The sequence below is a fragment of the Bubalus bubalis genome, chromosome 8, assembly GCF_019923935.1.
Source record: "Bubalus bubalis isolate 160015118507 breed Murrah chromosome 8, NDDB_SH_1, whole genome shotgun sequence".
Taxonomy (NCBI): domain Eukaryota; kingdom Metazoa; phylum Chordata; class Mammalia; order Artiodactyla; family Bovidae; genus Bubalus; species Bubalus bubalis.
This window is the reverse complement of record NC_059164.1, coordinates 10,217,875-10,239,540: the sequence shown is the minus strand read 5'-3', so window position 1 is coordinate 10,239,540 and position 21,666 is coordinate 10,217,875. Positions and strand designations below refer to the sequence as shown.

The window sequence follows — 21,666 nt, the reverse complement described above, 5'->3', positions numbered from 1 at the left end:
CAATACTTGGCACAGATTAAAAACTCAACAGAGGCCAAAGATTGTTCAAACTACCATACATCTGCGCTTATTTCACAGGCTAGCCAGGTTATGCTCAAAATCCTTCAGGCTAGGCTTCGACAGTATGTAAACCATGAATTTCCAGATGTTCAAGCTGAATTTAGAAAAGGCAGAGGAACCAGAGATCAAATTGCCACTGTCCGCTGGATCATCAAAAAAGTGAGAGAGTTCCAGAAAAACATCTACTTCTGCTTTATTGACTATACCAAAGCCTTTGACTGTGTGGATCACAATAAACTGTGGAAAATTCTGAAAGAGATGGGAATACCAGACCACCTGACCTGCCTCTTGAGAAACCTATATGTGGGTCAGGAAGCAACAGTTAGAACTGGACACGGAACAACAGACTGGTTCCAAATCGGGAAAGGAGTATGTCAAGGCTGTATATTGTCACCCTGCTTATTTAACTTATATGCAGAGTACATCATACAAAATGCTGGACTGGATGAAGCACAAGCTGGAATCAAGATTGCCGGGAGAAATATCAATAACCTCCAATATGCAGATGACACCACCCTTATGGCAGAAAGTGAAGAGGAACTAAAGAGCCTCTTGATGACAGTGAAAGAGGAGAGTGAAAAAGTTGTCTTAAAACTCAACATTCAGAAAATTAAGATCATGGCATCTGGTCCCATCACTTCATGGCAAATAGATGGGGAAACAATGGAAGCAGTGACAGACTTTATTTTGGGGGGGCTCCAAAATTACTGCAGATGGTGATTGCAGCCATGAAACTAAAAGATGCTCCTTGGAAGAAAAGTTATGACCAACCTAGATAGAATATTCAAAAGCAGAGACATTACTTTGCCAACAAAGATCCATCTAGTCAAAACTACAGTTTTTCCAGTAATTATGTATCAATGTGAGAGATGGACCATAAAGAAAGCTGAGCACCAAAGAATTGATGCTTTTGAACTGTGGTGTTGGAGAAGACTCTTGAGAGTCCCATGGACAGCAAGAAGATTCAACCAGCCCATCCTAAAGGAAATCGGTTCTGAATATTCATTGGAAGGACTGATGTTGAAGCTGAAACTCCAATACTTTGGCCATCTGATGCAAAGAACTCACTTGTTGGAAAAGACCCTGATGCTGGGAAAGATTGAAGGCAGGAGGAGAAGGGGACAACAGAGGATGAGATGGTTCGATGGCATCACTGACTCAATGGACATGAGTTTGAGTAAGCTCTGGGAGTTGGTGATGGATGGGGAGGCCTGCCATGCTGCAGTCCATGGGGTCACAAAGAGTTGGACATGACTGAGTGACTGAACTGAACAGTATCTTAAAATAAACTGCCTTTGAATGGGAGCTTTCTTTCCAGTACTTTGAAGTCTACAAGATGTATCTAGAAAATTTACTACTGTGGAAAATGAAGACTGCTTAAATCGAATGGGGGGCAGCGGAGGGCCTGTGGTTTTCTTTTTGATTAATTGCTGTAACACTGTCCTTCAGGCAGCTGAGGGAGTTTCATATTTTCTTTAGACATCATTAGACACTGAAGTTCTTGCAGGACAACTTTGACGCTATAAAATTCTGCCATTTTGCTAACACTGATATGGCTCTTGGGTCCACCACTCCATTAGAACTGTTAACTCCATTCATATTAATTTTTGTTACAAATCTTATAAAGAGAGGGGGTGCTTCTGGGTATTTAGGTACACATTCTAGTTTAAGTTTGTATATTCGGTTTTCATAAATTGTTCTTGGAGGCCCAATTATCATCCCTGTCCATCTTGTGTCGTGTCTTCGTCATCTTATAGACCCCAGCTAACTGGGCCATCTCCTACTCCTTTCTGGCCTTCTTCGAGTTCTTCCAACAGTCAGAAATTGCGAGGGACTTTTTTCATGCAAAAAACTGCTGTAAGTTGTCGTACCTCAAGCTTGCTGCTTACAAAACTATCTAGATTGATGAGCACAACCAGAAGGAAGGGGCACGTGGTTTGTTACCAGTGAAGTGACGACTAAACCAGGGCTGGTGACGGAACCTACAACTAGCATGAGATGCTCACACGGTGAGACACGGGAATGAGACCAGCTAAGAGGCTCCAGGTTCTCATCTGCCAGCTCCAGCTCTTTTCTGGGGAACACTCCTGAATGCAACGGAAGACGGTAACCTCCACCACGCATGTGGTGAAATGTTCATGAGAGGACTGTGTGTATAAGGCTGCTCCAACATATGCGGATTTAAAATGTAACGGGCTTACTCTTCTGGCACTTCGTTTTTGGTTAACTGTCAGGGTAGCCTGTGGGATGCTGGATCAGAGGAAAGATCTGGCTGCCAAGGGCTACTCTTTGAGGCCCTGCAATCCTGGCCAAGGCAGGAGGAAGTAACCTGTCATAACACGAGCATCCTGAGGATTCTGGTGGGTTTTTCACAGTTCCACCCTCTAAGATCTATGCAGAAATCACAACGGACCCCTTAACCAGTGGGGCATCCTCTCAGTCACCCCTCAGGATCCTGTTTCTTTCTCTCGTTCTTCCTCAGGGGCTTCTCTGAAGTCAGGGCCAAATGGACATCCCCAAGGCTCCTCCCCCTGCTCAGACACCCAGCATCCAGTAAAGGACTTCATCTATTTGGGGATACCTCTGCGTCCTCTAGGGGAGCCCTCGATGTCATCTAAAGAGCCACCAGCCCCCGACTCCTCCGGAGTAGCTCTGGTCTCACCCCTTGCCTGCTCCGGCCGTTTAGCAGCGCCGCACGGCTGGGCCCTTCCTCTCAACAGGGCCCTCACGCTGCCCTCCATTTGCTTTTGTTTGTTTTTTCTGACCTTTAGAAAAGTTCCTCAATAATGTAGTAAGTGTGTTATTTCAATATTCCCCCATAGAGGCCCACATCATAATTTAGAATTTCAGCATGAATCACCTCTTCTGTTTTCTTGAGGTGCTGTTTCTGTGACAATTTCCTTCACAAAAACAGGAATTGCTTTTTATTTTGGCAGAAAAAAAGTATAACAAAGTCAAGAGTGACAGTGTATCGTTGAGGTTATGATGTCATAACCTGGTGTTGGCCTTGGTGGAATACAGTGTCAAGCCAGTAATACAGGCAGGTATCTACTTGCAGTTCACGAAATGTGCATGCCCATCTGTGCTGTAAATTATAACCCAGTAACCACTGCATGTTGTGTACAACATATGGCACTGCTCATGGGGAAGTGCTCTAAGTGATAAATAGGAAAGAAAAAAGGGTCATTCACAGTAAATACTTACCATCTGCTCCCAAACAGGATGGCAAGCAGCATCAAGATGGAAATTTAGGTTCTGTTCCCACCCAGCCATAAATTGTTAAACAGAACAGATGATATATGATTTTACAAGTCACTTAGTAAACACCCATGCCTGAGGCAAAGGGTTCGTTTCTATTGAGAGTTCTCTGCCAAGGGCAAGAAACTGAACCACAGTCAAAATAGAACTATCCATCTGTTTTTATCTTCAATGTCAGAGGCCACACTGGTTGAATCACTCCAAATATCCTCAGTTGGATTGCTCATGCCATGAATAATATGCTAGGCTGCATTTCAAAGTAAACGATGGTCAGCTTGACGTGGTAATGAAGAAGGAAATAGCATCATCAAGTAGTCAGAAGAAAGTAGATTGTAAGCAGTATGTAGAATGTGATAGATCAGTCCATCTGTGTGCATGAGAGAGAGAGAGACGGTGGGTAAAGAAAGAAGACTTAGGACTTTCCTGCTTAAGAATCTGTCTGCCAATGCAGGAGACACAGGTTTGATCCCTGGTCCAGGAAGATCCCACATGCCACGGAGCAACTAAGCCCCTTTGCCACAACCACTGAAGCCCACTCCCTTGAGCCCGAGCTCCGCAACAAGAGAAGCCACCGAAACGAGAAGCCTGTGCACTGCAACTAGAGAGTAGCTCCCACCCATCGCAACTAAAGAAAGCCCATGTGCAGCAGCAAAGACCCACTGGGGCCAAAAAGAATAAATAAATAATTTTTAAAAAAAAGAAAGGAAAAAGACTTAAAGATCATACCCTGAAATATGGATGTTTGTTCTCTGAGATGAAAACAAATGAGTTTTCATCTTCATGCCTCTCTGGAATTTTAGGATTTTCTGCAGTGAAATGTATTTCTTACAAAATCAGGTAAAATATGCTGAATTCTAATGAATCATATCAGAAGCAAGGAACTTAAATTCATCAAAGTGTTAGGTTCTGAGAACTGAAATAGGTGCTTGTATGGGGACTGAGGAAGTTTGAGATAGTTGATGCTAACTCTGAGGAGCCAGATATAGCAGATAATTAAGACAGACAGAAGAGAAAAGATTATGCTAATCATGAAATCCAATAAATGAGGAAGTAGCAAAATCAAAATAAAAATGAGTATAGGGAAGATGAATAAGGACAATCAGATTCCCTTCTTTAGAAACATGTTTTACTTGAAACTAGAGTGATTATTAAATTAGATAATCAACCTTATTCACCAGTCTTCACTTTAAATTACTGTGGGCTTCCTCTGCAAATCAAACCCATTCTCCAAAATGGAAGAATTACTGCTTTTAAGAATATGCCATTATGTTGTGAGAAAGTGGAAGTATTAGTCGTTCAGTCATGTCTGACTCTTTGCGACCCCATTAACTGTAACCCGCCAGGCTCCTCTGTCCGCGGAATTCTGCAGGCAGGAATACTGGAGTAGGTTGCCATTGACTTCTGCAAGGGATCTTCCCGATCCCAGGATCGAACTCAGGTCTCCTGCATTGCAGGTGGACTCTGCTACATGAACCACCAGGGAAACAGCCCTAAAGTGATTCCAAATGGAAAGGTCCCAGAGAAGTTTTGAGTAATGTCAGCAAACTTTGAAAGCAATATTTATCATCATCATGTGTGTTCTCAAACGACTTGTTTTTATACTCATAGTCTATAAACCCTGAAAACAAGTAGAAAGACAGAAACTTGTAGTGAGTGACCACACTTCTCTTTTTCAAGCCTGCCTTGCTCTGCTCTCAGAAATGCTCTCAGGCTTCAGTCTTTGTGACAGACTGGGGTCTTCTGCTACTCCAAACCTCTGTTGATTCCTCTCATTGATTTCCTATGATGAGAACCATAACCAGTGTCCACCAGACAGTGACCTTTGCTTCCCTAATAGTCTATCAGTGCTGTCAACTTGAGGGGACCCTGCTGCTGCACTGGAGCTGAGATAATAGCAGCAGAAACCATGTATACAGCACCTAACACCTCAGCTCTCCTCACAGTGCCTAGAACAGTATCGTGCATGCAGTAGTATCTCGGTATTGATTTTGGTTGAATGAATGAAAACAACTTTTCATCCCCATTACACAACTAACTATTCAGTGGTTTTGCAACACACAATTCTAAAACAGAGATTTTCCCCTGAGACTGTATCACAGCATGAAATGAGAAAACAGTATGAGTTCTAGTACAGTCCCAGGAACGGAGCATTCATTTATCTGCACTTGAATCCTCCATCTCCAGTTCCTGATTACTTTGAATTGAAGGTACTTCTATGTTTGCTTTCTAAAAGCAGGATCACCTCATGTATATATATTAATATAAATCTATAGGTTTCCTTCGGATGCCTCTGTGTCTTTAGGAAGCAGATATGTGTAAAGTGTATGTCCTCCAGCTAAATATAATTTATTGCTATGTACCTTCAGTTTCTGTTGTATCTTAGGAAATTTGTCTCCCCAGTTGGTAGGTTGGTCGGAAAATGCTGATATAATGGAGAACCACTCTGGGAATTGGCAAATTTGAGGTTGACTTGCCAGTATCCAAAGTAACAAGCCTGGCATGAATCATGGCTTTTCAAAGACAGCAAGACTGGCAGCCAGTCATCTAGTCAATCTTTTTATAGCAAAGGTGAGGGAAGTGAGACCCCAAAAGCTTAAGTGGCTTTTGAAGAACATTTTGCTAATCGTTGAAAAAGTCAGAATTTAATCTAGATATCCTGCTGTCTAATCATCACATTGTATTATTCCACACAATGAGAGATGAACAGGTGTTACTTTTTTTAAAATCAGCACGTTTGAGATTAGGTTATTTCTGAGCAAACCATCAATAGCCTTATCCAGTTTATAAATCCCTTGAGAGTAGGAACTGTGTCTTATACATTTTTTATCACTCACATATTAAATATATTATGGAGCACTTAGTATCTCTCAAATAAGTATTTTTTGATTGACTACTTGATTAACTGAGTACAGAAATAATATGGAATTAGACAATTATTTATTGTACAACAAATAATACAGTTAGGAAAACAGACACTGTTTTGAAAAAGAAAGTTACACAACTTGGCAGGTTTTTTTGGAGAGGTAATATGAATAACTAAATGCATATATTTTAGAATCCTAGGTCTGCTATTTAATAGCTTTGTGACCATGGGAAAATTACTTTTTTAAATACCTCTTCCTTCACCTTATAATGGGACTAACAATTACCTCATATGGTTGCTTTAAAGATTAAATGTGGTTGTCTGCATAAGTACTTAAAGTGCTTTCAGATGGCAAATAGCCAACAAATACTGGTCATGATCAGCTAAATTATGAGCACAGTAATACCTAAACCTTAAAGTTTTTAGAATATAAGTCAGGATATAACTGAATGAGAAAAACCTGTCTAGCTGGGGAATATTTTTTTTAATCTCTCTTATTTGTTCTCTGAAGAAATCAATGGAAAATGTGTCTTAATCTGCAGACAATCTGGTGCCATAGAAATAGCAACCTGCTCCAGGAATATTGCTATGTAAGGAAAAAACACCATGGGATAGCCATGATTAAGTAGTTTATTGATGATAATGAAGATGTATTTTTTTCCAAATGGAATCTAAACTTAGCTTGTGGGGAGGAATTTTTAAATTTTTTTAAACTCTTAAAATGTCATGAAAATATGGAACACTCCTGTACTTTTTTGCATAAATTTGTGCTGCATGTAAAACTATGTAACTTTTAAATATTTGCATCAACTGTCCCAGCACTTAGAAGAAAAATAAATAAGCTCAAAGAAAAGTTGTCAAAGAGAAAGTAGTAGCCATAATCTATTTTAAAATTACTCTTAAGTACAGCTGCAGTTTCAGAAAAATGGAATTTGTCTAACAAGCTTATAGATTTATCTATACATGATTCAAAAGCTTAGCACCACAATTATGATAACAGTGTCTGTAAAATTATATCCTAAGTTTCAAGGCTTTCACTGTTTCAGACAAGTTCAATCACATCTCAAATGACTTCCTTTTCCATGGATATCAGAATAAAACACTTTTAGGTCCTTACCGTTTACTAGGAGTCTAAATGAGGACCTAATTGCCCGAGTTTAACATGAAGACTTTCATGAAAATAAAATGGTGCTAAACTCTCCCAAACTCAATAACTACATTGTGATTATTTATATCACCCCTTTATTTCTCTTTTTAATTAATGCAGATGGACCTTATGGACTTCGAGTCAATTCTGATAGAGGACTAAAAGTAGGGGAAGTGTTCACTGTGGATATTGGAGAAGCTATCTTGTTTGATTGTTCTGCTGACTCTTATCCTCCCAACACCTACTCCTGGATCCAGAGGACAAACAATGCCACATATGTCATTAAGCATGGGCCTCGCTTGGAAGTTGCATCCGAGAAAATAGCCCAGAAGACAACTGACTATATGTGCTGTGCTTACAACAACATAACTGGAAGGCGAGATGAAACTCACTTCACCATCATCATCACTTCTGTAGGTAAGTGGAACATAAAAGGCAGGGATCCGATGAAACCCAAATGCATGTTAGCCTTGCTCTGCTCCTATTTTATACTTGCATGGAAGAGAATATCATTGTGTGTATCATATATTCTAGGAAACTCTTTTTTGAGTTAACTAAGCCATGGTTTCTAACAGTCAAAGAAAAAAAACCCAAAGAAGAGTGGAGAGAGAAATCAGTTGCTAGCTCTGAAGGGCTATGAAAAAAAAGAGAATTCAGTACAATCCTTCTAAATGTGCATTCTTGCTTTCCTGATTTTACAAACAGGAATAAAAGAGAAGCAGATTACTCATTTATAAAAGTTTATATATACTGTTGCATTAAGTCAGATGAACACACCTCCATGAATTAGAAATGCGCTTTCCCTACCATCTGGCTTCCTTCTCACCATTCTTCATGGGCTTCCCTTCTTCTTTCACCATTTGAAACCTGAAATCTGTGGGATTTAGCAACAGGGGTCTCAACACCTTGGAAATGACAGAATTTTGTAAACTTGTGAAATTTGGCATTTTCTAGAAGTCATCAAATTTTTAGAAAGGTCATAAATCCAAAGAGTTAAGAATCATTGCCTAAAATACTTATGTCCACCAAATTCCCAGCTTTCTGAGCCTTCTCTCCTCTCTACAGTATGACTTTATTCACTCCCATAGTTCCATGTAACACTGGTACATCCCAAATTTGTAAGGCTCTAAAACTGTATACACAATTACCTTCTAAATGTCTCCACTTTGACGTGCCAAAGGCAGCATACAGGTCCAATATATCAAAAGTGAAACATCTTCTTTACCCTCAAATTGCTATTCTTTCTGTTTCCCTATTTAAATGAATGGTCGTGGTAGCTACCAACCTTAGCCAGAAAGCTAAATGCCATCCCAGACTCTTTTCTCTTGCTTATTGCCTGGCCCAACATCCAATCAAGTTTCTCCCATTTTCCTTTCTTCCTATCTCTCAAGTCCATTCTCCTCTCTCCTCTTTCCTCCTTCTTTCTTTTCTTCTTCTCTTTTTCCTTCCCCTTCTCCTCCTAAATATCTTCTCCATTTGTACCTTCTCTTTCTTTGTCTTTATAGCCCTGGTGCCTAGGATAGGACCCATTGCATAGAAAGTCAATGCATACTTTTTTTAATAAGTAAAACAAGAATATAATCCTTAGAATTTTCAGTACTTGACCCATAGGCCATGTGCATCAGAATCACTTGGGGATATCTAATAATGTATTTTCATTAAGATACCTCAGACCTTTCGGATCAGGACCTGGCAGCTCGTAAATGGGATCTGAATATCCAGCAAGCACAAGCGAGACACCCACTTGTTTATGGTGGCTTTTTTTTCTCCATAGCCTATTAAATTTATTTAAAAATTCATAATGAGCCATTAAGAGTTATAAGACTATTATAAATAGGGGATTGATAAATATATGTTAGGTGGGATCTTCCCAAGACTCCCTAAAATCGAGGGTATTCATATTTGCAAAAATCGTCTGCATACACTGGAACTTATGTACAAACATGGTGAGGTTTTGTTTTCACTCATATGAAGAAAATGCCACACTATTTAGAAGAGTGCTATCTAGTGGAACTTTTGCTTTGAAGGAAACGTTTGATATCTGCTCTATCCAATATAGTACTTCCTAGCCTCATTTGGATTTTCTTCTTTTTTTCCTCTTTCTTTTTTAAATTACAAAAGCAATTTACAGGAGACTTGGAAAACACAGAACAAAGTTACATATAGTTTCTCTATATATTGTACTTCCTAGTACAATATAGTACTTCCTAGCCTCATTTGGATTTTCTTCTTTTTTTCCTCTTTCTTTTTTAAATTATGAAAGCAATTTACAGGAGACTTGGAAAACACAGAACAAAGCTACATATAGTTTCTCTATATATTGCAGTTATTTTAAAGTGGATAAATCAAGAGTTTTAGTTGGAGTTTCAATATCAAACTCTCAAAAATTAATGGAATGAATAGACAGAAAAGTAGAAGTATATAGTAGACCTGGAAAGCACCATAAGCCAATGCAACATAATTAAGATTTATACAATTTTTACACAACAGTAGTATGCAAATCCTATTTAAGTTCCCATAGCTCATTTGGCTTTTGAGCACTTAAAATATGGTTATGCCCCTGAGGAACAGAAGCTTTTATTTTGTCCCTATTAATTTTAATTTAAGTGTTTCTAGTGGCTAACATATATCTAGTGACTATCATATTGGACAATGCAGTGCCTGAATTATGCTTCATTTGGGCAGTAGTTAATAACATATTTTCCTTATAGGTCTCAAAAACATATATGTGTTTGTGTTAGTCTCTCTGTCACGTCTGACTCTTTGCGACCCCATGAACTGTAGTCCACCAGTCTCCTCTGTCCATGGAATTCTCCAGGCAAGAATACTGGAGTGGGTTGCCATTCCCTTCTCCAGGGGATCTTCTTGACCCAGAGATCAAACCCAGGTCTCTTGCACTGCAGACAGATTCTTTACCGTCTGAGCCACCAGGGTGTTTAGGGTTATATAAATCAGGCAATCAATCTTTCATTATTTGACACCTGTTATGGACCAAAAACTAGGGTAAGTGCCATCTGAAAAAAATAATTCCTGCTAACGATGCTCACAGCCTGATATGGGTGGGTGGCAGGCACGTAAGTAAACAGCTAGCATACTTTACTTTCTATTTTACCAAGTTTTTAATATATTTAAACAGCTTTTTACCTCAGTGGTTAACTGAAACATAATTTTTAAAAACAGCATAATTAAGTATGTAATTTTGTGGCAATCTGGATGTTGTCTTAGACTTGTTCCTCATACTCACTGCAAGTGAAAACATGTCTATGATATGTAGGTGTGTACTGCACTGAAACCTTTCTTACTACCTAAATTTTTTCCATTAATATTCAGCCAAGCTATCATCATAGTATCAGAATCCCCCAATATTTGATTCAGATCTTTTTACCAAAGTCCAAAGACAGCTACAGTCTTAATATCAAATAATTACCTTTTGCAAAATCTAAAAAACCTGTTTGACCTGTACAGAGACCAGACATTTGTTATTATTGTAAATAAGCAGAGCAGGTGCTTATTTTTCAGAGTGATTCAGTGCTGTCAACATTCATGAGCTCTTTGTGGTTTGTAGAGCTGTTTTCCAATCCCCAAATGTCCACAGAACTTAAACAGTAGCAAATGGCAAAGAAAACGAGTAGTATTAATGTGCTTTAAGTATTTGATTTTTAGAAACTTTTCCAAATCAATGAATCTCTACAATGCAAATTAAAGGTACAAACAAACCAGGTGGCTCAGTGGTAAAGAGTCCAGATCCACCTGCTAAACAGGAGTTGCAGTTTTGATCTCTGGGTCAGGAAGATCCCTGGAGAAGGACATGGCAACGCACTCTAGTATTCTTGCCTGGGAAATCCCGTGGACAGAGGAGCCTGGCGGGCTACAGTCCATGGGGCCGCAAAAGAGTGGGTCATGACTTAGGGAATCAACAACAACAACCTACATGAAAACATTGGACATCATTTGTAACTGTCAGCTGAACACTTACTGACCATCCACTCTGACGAGCTACCTATATTAATATCTGTGGAAAATGCAAAATAATTTAGAATGGTGAGATGTCTGCCTTTGAGATATTTTTAAAACCAAGTTACGTTTGACATAACCAGAGTCTAGTTGTAAGAAACCGGAGAAGGCAATGGCACCCCACTCCAGTACTCTTGCCTGGAAAATCCCAGGGATGGAGGAGCCTGGTGGGCTGCCATCTATGGGGTCGCACAGAGTCAGACACGACTGAAGTGACTTAGCAGCAGCAGCAGCAGCAGTTGTAAGAAACAGAACGTCTTTGTTTGTAATGAGGCAAAGAATGTGGCCGATCAAAAAAACTCAGCAGTAAGACACGAGAGGCAAAGGAAGAAGGAGTCAAAGATGACTATGTAGTCATAAATTTGGAAAGAAAACAACAAGCACCAGAAATAATCAAAGGTTTTGATTATTTGATAGGGACTTTCAGTTCAGGAGAGGAAGACTAGAGAATGTGGCTATTAGCTCTATGTTTTCCTGCCCGTTTAAGACTAAACCAGATGGTGCCTCCCCCCTCTTTGGACTATGATTCACATCTAAGTTATCAGTGGACCTCTCTGTACCTTAGTAGAGATATCCTAAAGAAAACAGGGGAAATAGGCAAAGTCACACAGCTAGTCAGTGATAAAGTAATATCTGAATTCAAAACCCCTTTTTTTAACCACTGAGTAAACTGTCTCCCTTGACGTTGACTGAGAGTCTCAATGTCTAAAAAATACGTCACATATATACAGGATATGTCACATATTTGTACAAGATAGTATGTATTTTATCACCTTAACTAACTTTATGCTATAAACAAATAGATACTCTGGTTTATCCAGACATGTATACTTTCATATTAGTGAGAAATAATGAAATATTTGTAACTAAAAGTAATACCTAGTATGTAACTTTCAAGAAAAGAATAGCAATTAAAGTAATAACTTAGCATTCATATTTTGGAAGAACAATGATTTTATTACCGTAATTAAAGACTTTCTTGAATGCAAATATCCCTACTTTAAAATTTAACTGGGTCTAAATCACTATTGTGACATGCAATATACATAAAATAAAAATGTTTATAATCAGAATTCAAATGTTCACATTTCATGACAACTTTCCAATGTACAAGTTATTAGAGTTCTCAAGAGTCACATGGCCACAATTTGAGATTTAGCCGTAGTAGAAATATTTTTGTATGTGATCCAGCAAAATCTCTAACTTTTTAGTATCTATTTCTAATTGCACAACTTTTCCTAAAGAAGAGAATGGCAAAATGACCCTACTCCTAGGCAGGAAAATGAATTTACTGATTTCTGTTAACTACCTAGAAATTTCTCTGGTTAAGATTTCCAGGAGATGTATTTCACCTTAGATCATGGAGGATAACAACTGAGATGAGCTGCAACCCTTACATCCAGACCCTGGAGCCTTAGGTGACATCCCATGAGCATCTATCACAGAACAACTGTGTCTGTCGGGTGGGGCTGTGGTAGGGTGTGGAAATAGCATGCCCCCAGGAGGCCATCTTCATTGCCATAGGAACACGAATCACTGGCCATAATCAGCTTACAGACTGGATGGGAGCGACCTCAGGACTCCATTCTGATCTAGAAATAGACACGCTGACTGGTGGCATATGGTTGTCTTGTTTTAGGTGCAGTCTCTCAAACAGCAGGGCTGCGATACCATGGATACCACACCTCTTGCCTATATTTGCACTTAATATGTTATTTCATTTTATTTGTTTGCCTAAGGAGGGGGCAAATAGCATTTGCACTAGGGCTTTAGTAAATGAGTCAATCGTGTTTAAATAAGGGGGAGAATGGCATGCTATGTGCTAAAGAGTACAGAATTCTCTGAAAGAAGGAAGAGGGGAGCTGCTGCAAGTGTCCAGAACCACATTTGGGATTCCTGTACATTCTCTGTGGCAGTAAGGTCAGAATTCTCCTGTCGTCTTAGTTTCAGTCTGGGTTCTAGAAATCCATCTCTCTACAGCACACTTGCCTGGGAGCTGACCCCACAGCAGCTGTGTCACTTGATGTCATCCTGGACAAATCTGGCATTTTTATTTTTTTAATTTCAAATACTGAACCTGGTAAGTTTTGTGTATTCTGGTAGAGAGAAGCAGTGTTTTGTTTTGTTTTTAATTGGAGGATAATTGCTTTACAGTGTGGTGTTGGTTTCTGCCATCAGTTCAGTTCAGTCGCTCAGTTGTGTCTGACTCTTTGTGACCCCATGGACTGCAGCACACCAGGCTTCCCTATCCATCACCAACTCCCGGAGCTTGCTCACACTCATGTCCATTGAGTCGGTGATGCCATCCAACCATCTCATCCTCCGTCATCCCCTTCTCCTCCTGCCCTCAACCTTTCCCAGCATCAGGGTCTTTTCCAATGAGTCAGTTCTTCGCATCAGGCGGCCAAAGTATTGGAGCTTCAGCTTCAGCATCAGTCCTTCCAATGAATATTCAGGACTGATTTCCTTTAGGATGGACTGGATTTCCTTTAGGATTTCCTTTAGGTTTCTGCCATACAACAACACAAATCACTCACAAGTATATATATATATATATATATATATATACACACACCCCTCCCTCTTGAGCCTCCCAACCACCCCACCCCCATCCCAGCCCTTTAGGTCAGTACAGAGCGCTGGGCTGGGCTCCCTGTTTTATACAGCAGCTTCCCATTAGCTGTGCATTTTACACATGGTAGTGTAGAGATAGATCGATCACAGTGCTACTCTCTCAGTTCGTCCCACCCTCTCCTCCCCCCACTGTGCCCACAAGGCCATTCTCTATGTCTGTGTCTCTATTCCTGCCCTGCAAATAGGTCCCTCAGTACCATTTTTCTAGATTCCATGTATAAGAAGCTGTGTTGAGAGAATCAGGATGCTCTAGAAGAGAAGGGGGCCTAAACAGGGAAGATCATTAGTTCTGAGAAAAGGATTGCCTCTCTTCTTCAGTCTCCAGGGAGAGGATACTTGGCCGTAGCCATGGCCAAGGTTTTGAGCTGACAGGTGCTAGTCACCTCAGGATACTTTCTGATGGAGGGCTAACAGAGGCCAAAGGGGAGAGAGGCTACAGGGCAATAAGGAAGGAGCCTGAAGAAATAAGGAAGTAATGCTAAAGAGAATGAGTTGGATCCCCTCTAGGACAGAATGTACAAATTCAGTCATTCCAGGAAACACAAAGTAAAAGGGACGAAAATTTAAAAATGAAGGAGAAGGGAGATGTGTCTTACCTCATTTAAACATCCAGTCCTTGTTTGTTGAACCTACTACAAGGCATCAGAATCATAGGAGTGCCTGCCTGGCAGAGCCATTGTGTGCCAGAGTATAACTTCAGCATTACGATAAACACTCTCAAATAATAATTATTAGCATGTTTTCAAGATTAAGGGGAAAAACAGCTGAGACTATATTAAATTATTTTTCATTGTAAAGTGTATTGTAGACAGTTGACCCAAATAAATTAGTATTGAATTTATTTCTAGGGACTAGGGGATATTGAATTTTAGTGAAGGCAGTCTGGCTATCAAGAAGTGAGAGAGTTGGAGTACATCAAACCTGGTGTTAGAAAAGGTTACAGGAAAAAGTGAATATATTGAGCCTACCTGCCAATTGTTATGGAGAAAGCAATGGCACCCCAGTCCAGTACTCTTGCCTGGAAAATCCCATGGACTGAGAGTCGGACACGACTGAGTGACTTCACTTTCACTTTTCACTTTCACGCATTGGAGAAGGAAATAGCAACCCACTCCAGTGTTCTTGCCTGGAGAATCCCAGGGACGGGGGAGCCTGGTGGGCTGCTGTCTATGGGGTCGCACAGAGTCGAACACGACTGAAGTGACTTAGCAGCAGCAGCAGCCAATTGTTAAAACCATTAAATTTTTTGCAATCAGGGAAAAAATATATTTCTCCAATCTCCGTTCTAGGACTTACTATGACGTGTATTTTCATTTCTCTGAAACTGTTTCTTCATCTGTACCTATAAATGACACTTTTAATTCCTTTATTATTTTCAATATTACTGATATGACATACCTATACCAAATAAATGGGAAACAAATGTACATTTGGTTTTATACATTTATAATGCACCTAAATTTGATTGTGTATATCTGAAAATTGGCTAATTTTGATTTCAGTAGTTGGATCTAAAATGAACAAATAAGAGAATTCACTTGCTAAAAGTGGCGCCCAAGTAATATGCATGATCTTAAATCATGCCACTTTATTCCTTAGCATTTCTTACCATTTTTTTCTGCTGTTACTTTGCTTTTGTATCACTGCTGGTGTCTCAGACCGTTCTGTTTGCCTCTATCTTATTGATAGCCACACCAGAGTATGGGTCCTTCTGAATTTATACTTGAGAAGTAAAATTGAATAGCTTTGTTGAGCTTCTAAAATTGTACCTCTGAAATGGCAGAGAATGTGAAAATCAGTCATATAAAGATATCATCTGGAGATACTGGATCTGAAGAAGAGACTTCTCAGGGGAGAAGTAAGAGCTTCATCAGACAATCGATGTGGCATCATGCAGGGTCTGATTTATTTGTTGTAGTTCCAGTTGGTAGAACCAAGTAGACTTGGGCCTAATGATTTAAAGGATTTCTATTCCTCATACAATGGTCAGGCAAGAGTGGTAGAAAGAGCAGAGAATTGTAGTCAGCACCACTAAATTAAATTTGAGACCTATATTGGAATTTTAGCTTGAACATCTTTAATATGAAAGTTGTTATTACTGCATTATTTTGATTTGCATTTCTCTAATAATTAGTGATGTTGAGCATCTTTTCATGTGACTGTTGGCCATCTGTATGTCTTCTTTGAAGAAATATCTATGTCTTTTGTCCATATTTTGAGTTTTTTGGGTTTTTGATAATGAGCTATATGAGCTGTCTGTATATTTTGGAATTAAGTCTTTGTTGGTTGCATCATCTGCAAATATTTTTCCCCAGTTCTTAGTTGCTTCTTTGTTTTGTTTATGGTTTCCTTTGCTGAGTGTGCAAAAGCTTACAAGTTTTATTGGGTCTCACTGTGTTTTTTTGCTTTTATTTCTTCTGCCCTGGCAGACTAATCTAGGAAAATATTGCTGTGATTTATGTCACAAAATATTTTGCCTAAAAGTATTAATTCTGGTTAGATTATTTTTTCATCTCTAAAATCTAAGAGACAAAAAGTGTATAACAAACAGAGAGGAAAAGAGGAATAAAATAAACTCCTAATAAAACCAAATTAAGACAAAAAAGGAGAGAGCAAAAATGTAGGATATGTAGTAAAAAATCAGATTATAGTTAGAAACCAAAATATATTAATAATTACATCATATATTAATGGACTAAATATTCCAACTAAAAGACAAATATTATAAAGTTAGGTATTAAAATACTATTTAATACACAAGAGATATACATTATATAAAGGATCCTGAAAGTAAATGAGTGAACAAAAAAGCCATGCAAATGGTCCAAAGAAAGCTGGTGTGGCCACACTAATACCAAAGAAATTAGATAAGAATTAGATATATTTCTTAATACAAGAAATATTACTTTAGGTTAAAATGGACATTTCGTAAAAATGAAGTAGTCTGTTCAGCAGGAAGATATAAAAATTCTGAATTTATATGCATCTACTAGAATAGCGTCCAAGTACATCTAATAAATAGAGAAAATTGACAACAGAAATAGAAAAATCCACAGAGTGGGAGATTTTAGCATATTCCTCTCAGTGACTGATAGAACAAGCAGTCAAAAACCTAACAATAATAAAGAAAAACAATTTAACCTAAATGAAATAATATGAATATTGCACACAACAACTACAGAATTCAGGGGATATTATTCAATTAATAAGATTGTTGTTATGTATGAGAGTGATGGAAAAATTGTTGATTGTTACTCTTAAGTGATGAAGATGATAATACAGAGAAAAGTTGAAAGTGCATTGTTTCGATAGCCATTACATTATATATGGCCAAAAAAATATTTGAGTTCTTCCAGTATTCAAAAACTATTATCCAGTTTAACAAAGCAGTTATTCAAATTACTGTTAAATGAAGTTCCAACAAATGTCACCATTGTTTCAGTTTCATCTTAATAAATGCCAACCAACATTCATGGTGAAGTTACACTTGTTTATCTTTGATGTAAACTATTTCTTTGCTGAATTGGATAATAACCAAGCATTTATTTGAAATCTAATTGTTTCAAAATATGGTTGAAAATACACGAGTTCAGCAAAAATCAACAAAAACAAGCCATGAGAATCAGTTAGATATCTGGAATTAGCAATAAAGAGTATTGCATACTTTATTATTAATTCTAAATTAGGCTACACATCCTTCACATCAGTAAAATGTATACCTTTTGTATGTGGATATGCGTATACAGCTTTTTTGATACTCAGTTATTAGCTTACCACTGCATTGTTGTTGTTCTTGTTGTTGTTGTTCAGTTGCTCAGTCGTGTCCAACTCTTTGCAACCCCATGGACTGCAACACTCCAGGCTTCCTGTCCTTCACCATCTCCTGGAGTTTGCTCAAACTTGCATCCATTGAGTCTGTGATGCCATCCAACCATCTCATCCTCTGTCGTCCCCTTCTCCTCCTGCCTTCAATCTTTCCCAGCATCAGGGTCTTTTCAAATGAGGTGGCCAAAGTATTGGAGCTTCAGCTTCAGCATCAGTCCTTCCAGTGAATATTCAGGATTGATTTCCTTTAGGATGGACTGATTTGATCTCCTTGCAGTCTAAAAGACTCTCAAGAGTCTTCTCCATACCATTGCATATAGTGTCCTATTTGCATAAACTTCATGTAAAACTCTCTTGGCTGCCTCAAATCATATAATATCCAAGCAACAAGAGAACTTAAAAGCCAGTCACTCCAGCCTCCTCATTTTACTGCTGTGAAAATCCAGGCCCTTAGAGGTAAGTAGCTCATTCAGCACTGCCCAGCTCTTTAGAGAAAACAAACCTGTGAAATAGGAGCATGGTATCTGAAGAAAGGCCTAGACCTCACACAGTGATCAGCCAAAGGCTACAATAGTTACCGACTAAAAGGCCAGCATTCTAATGGTGGAAGAGTGTAACTTTTTCTACAAATTGTCAACTGAGAAAAGGAAGAAAAATTTCTAATCAGTTTTGTGATGTTTTGGTCTAGATCAGAACCAATAAGTTGCAATTCTAGTTCATTTTATACTACATTGATTTTATTTCTTCTACCCAAAGTTGAAAAAAGTTTAATTTACAACCTGTTTAAAAGCAGTAAATATTATATAGCTATTGTAATGCCATAAAAATAACATTTTGAGGACTTCTCTGGTGGTCCCATAGTTAGGAATCCACCGGCCGATGCAGGAGACACAGGTTTGATCCCTGGTGTGGGAATAACGCACATGCCGCAGCGCAGCTAAGCCCACAGACCACAACCACTGCAGCCTGCACGCTCCAGAGCCCGTGTGCCACAGCTACTGAGCCCATGTGCCACAACCACGGAAGCCCTGCACCGTCGAGCCCACGCGCCACAAGCAGAGAAGCCGCTGCAAGGAGAAGCCCGCGCACCGCAACTGGAGCGCAGCCTCCACTCACTGCAACCAGAGAAAGCCCTCACACAGCGACAAAGACCCAGCACAGCCTAAATAAATGAATAGATTTTTTAAACATGTAAAGGAAAAAAGGAACATTTTAAGGACACAGTTCTCTGAATACCTACCAGAAACATATAAACATACCATCTGAAATAGTAAAGATTTTTGGTGATGAAAAGCAACTTGCCTAAACTCTTAAGGACTTAAAGGGAATATCAGTTCAGTTCAGTTGCTCTGTGGTGTCCGACTCTTTGCGATCCCATGAACCGCAGCATGCCAGGCCTCCCTCTCCATCACCAACTCCCGGAGTTCACTCAAACTCATGTCCGTTGAGTCGGTGATACCATCCAGCCATCTCATCCTCTGTCGTCGCCTTCTCCTCCTGACCTCAATCTTTCCCAGCATCAGGGTCTTTTCCAATGAGTCAACTCTTTGCATCAGGTGGCCAAAGTATTGGAGTTTCAGCTTCAGCATCAGTCCTTCCAATGAACACCCAGGACTGATCTCCTTTAGGATGGACTGGTTGGATCTCCTTGCAGTCCAAGGAACTCTCAAGAGTCTTCTCCAACAAGAGCAATTCAAGGAGATATCATGATTCCCCTGACTTTTTAACTGGAGTTTAACATATATGATATACACTACATTATAACAAGATTCAGGGAAGATTAAAAAGTGCAAGTGATGTAGGTAGAAAAGCTGAGAGAGTATGTATAGGTCCACAGTGAAAGAAGGTAAAAATTAAGTTTTCATCCTTACCTTGGCTGCTGGAGGCCTCAGCCAAGTCTTTGTGGTAGAAGTTGACAGGATGCAGGCTGGATATTTATTGCAGAGTTGAGTCTCCACCGTGTTCTTCACCACACCCAGATGCTCCAAGCTGTTCTCCACCATGGCAGAAGGGAAGTGACATCCCATGGCTGTCACCCCCACATTCAACTGGACTGAGATGGGCAGCTACCACCATTCAAGTCCACATCAATAGCTGACTCACATGTAATATGGAAGACATCTGTTACTTGCGTTTGTTGAAGGTCACAACAATTTCCACTTCATAGATTAACTCTCTGACTAAGCATGTTGTAGTCTGAAACTAGTGTCAACTTTGCCATACTTAGTAAATTTTGTCAAAACAGCATCAAAATGAAGCACAGAGTGTCAAGAGTCTGGGGTCTCATCTGGACTCTGCCACTTACTTCCTGAGTGACCCCAGGGAAGCCTCGGATTCCCCATCTCTAAGAGGGCATAATACTAATAATGTGCTGTGCTGTGCTTAGTCACTCAGTCGTTTCCAATTCTTTGCGACCCCATGGTCTGTAGCCCGCCAGGCTCCTCTGTCCATGAGGATTCTCCAGGCAAGAATACTGGAATGGGTTTCCATGCCCTCCCCCAGGGGATCTTCCCAACCCAGGGATGGAACCCAGGTCTGCATTGCAGGCAGACTCTTTACCCTCTGAGCCTTCCCTAAGAACATTGTTGTGACATCCAGGGGTTAATATGTATCATGAACTCTTAGAATGGAGCCTGATGTATTGTAAGCACTCAACCGGTATTAGCTATTAGCACTATATTTTATATAGGAATATTAACAAAAGGAATGACTTGCAAACCAAAGTAAATTGTAGTCGAAAGTGGGACTTAAAATATTCTATTGACAATCACACACATTTTATTTTAGAGATTAAAATCCCTTTATTGGTCAAAAATTAGCAATGATTTAAACTTAACACCTCTCCTCTTGCACATTTCATTACTCACCACCACTCTAGAAAATCCACATACATGAATGGTGTTAAAAAAAAGTGAGATGGGAAGAGAGAGAGAGAGAGCAGCCTAGCATCTGGGGATGTTCATACAATGAGATCAAACAGATCCAACTTACACGCTAGCAAACACTATTGAAAAATATGACATGAGCTATTTGCTACATCTAGTATAACACAAGGGTATTATCCTGAACAGCTCACCACATTTCCAATCATAAATATCCTTAGAAAGTTTAGTGCGTATTCTCAAATAAGTGTATTCCTTCTGTTAGGTCTTGCTCAGACTCTGTATGTGTGTATATATGTGTGTGTGTGTGTGTGTGTGTGTATAGTGTAATATATATACATTTGCAATACTGTTTCATTTAGAATAAAGCATAAAGTCAAGCTATATAATAATTTATTATTGATCTTTAATAAAAATATTAAAATATACTTGTCTTTTTATTTAGGAATAGAGAAGCTTGCACAGAAAGGGAAATCATTGTCCCCTTTAGCAAGTATAACTGGAATATCACTCTTTTTGATTATATCCATGTGTCTTCTTTTCTTATGGAAAAAATTTCAACCCTACAAAGGTAGGTTAAATTTTTAAATATATATATGAATGGTTTATATGTATACTAAAAAGTATCTTACTGTGTTTTTTTCTTTCTTGGTTTTTAGTTATAAAACAAAAGCTAGAAGGCAGGTAATGCATATGTTTCTATGAAAATAATTTTTCTCTTGAATGCTTTCTCCTCAATGATTAAGACTGACAGAAACACCAATTTGTCTTTTCAGGCCAGAAACAGAATACAGGAAAGCACGAGCATTTTCAGGTAATGGCCAGGCTGAGAGGGGCTATGTATTATCATTATTAATATATATTGTTAATATTAACTATTCTATACAATGTACTATTGAGATAACAGAATTCATCCCCTCCCAGGGTGACTGCCCTCACTTCACGAAGTGCTATCCCTTGTATTAGTTTTCTGTAGGTCACAT

General features: G+C 39.1%; 1 protein-coding gene and 1 pseudogene across 7 annotated transcripts in view; one reads left to right on the top strand and one right to left on the bottom strand.

Annotated features, from left to right (window-relative positions):
- Nucleotides 1-21,666, top strand: part of HEPACAM2 (HEPACAM family member 2) — a 52,980-nt gene that overhangs the window by 21,118 nt on the left and 10,196 nt on the right. For all 7 annotated transcript variants that reach the window (XM_006078332.3, XM_006078328.3, XM_044946432.1 and 4 more), the window contains 4 exons: nt 7,449-7,745; nt 21,129-21,254; nt 21,343-21,367; nt 21,460-21,497. In XM_006078332.3, coding sequence (XP_006078394.2) covers nt 7,449-7,745; nt 21,129-21,254; nt 21,343-21,367; nt 21,460-21,497 — 486 coding nt within the window. The remainder of the gene's footprint in view (nt 1-7,448; nt 7,746-21,128; nt 21,255-21,342; nt 21,368-21,459; nt 21,498-21,666) is intronic.
- LOC123334640 lies at nt 1,235-1,864 on the bottom strand (annotated as a pseudogene).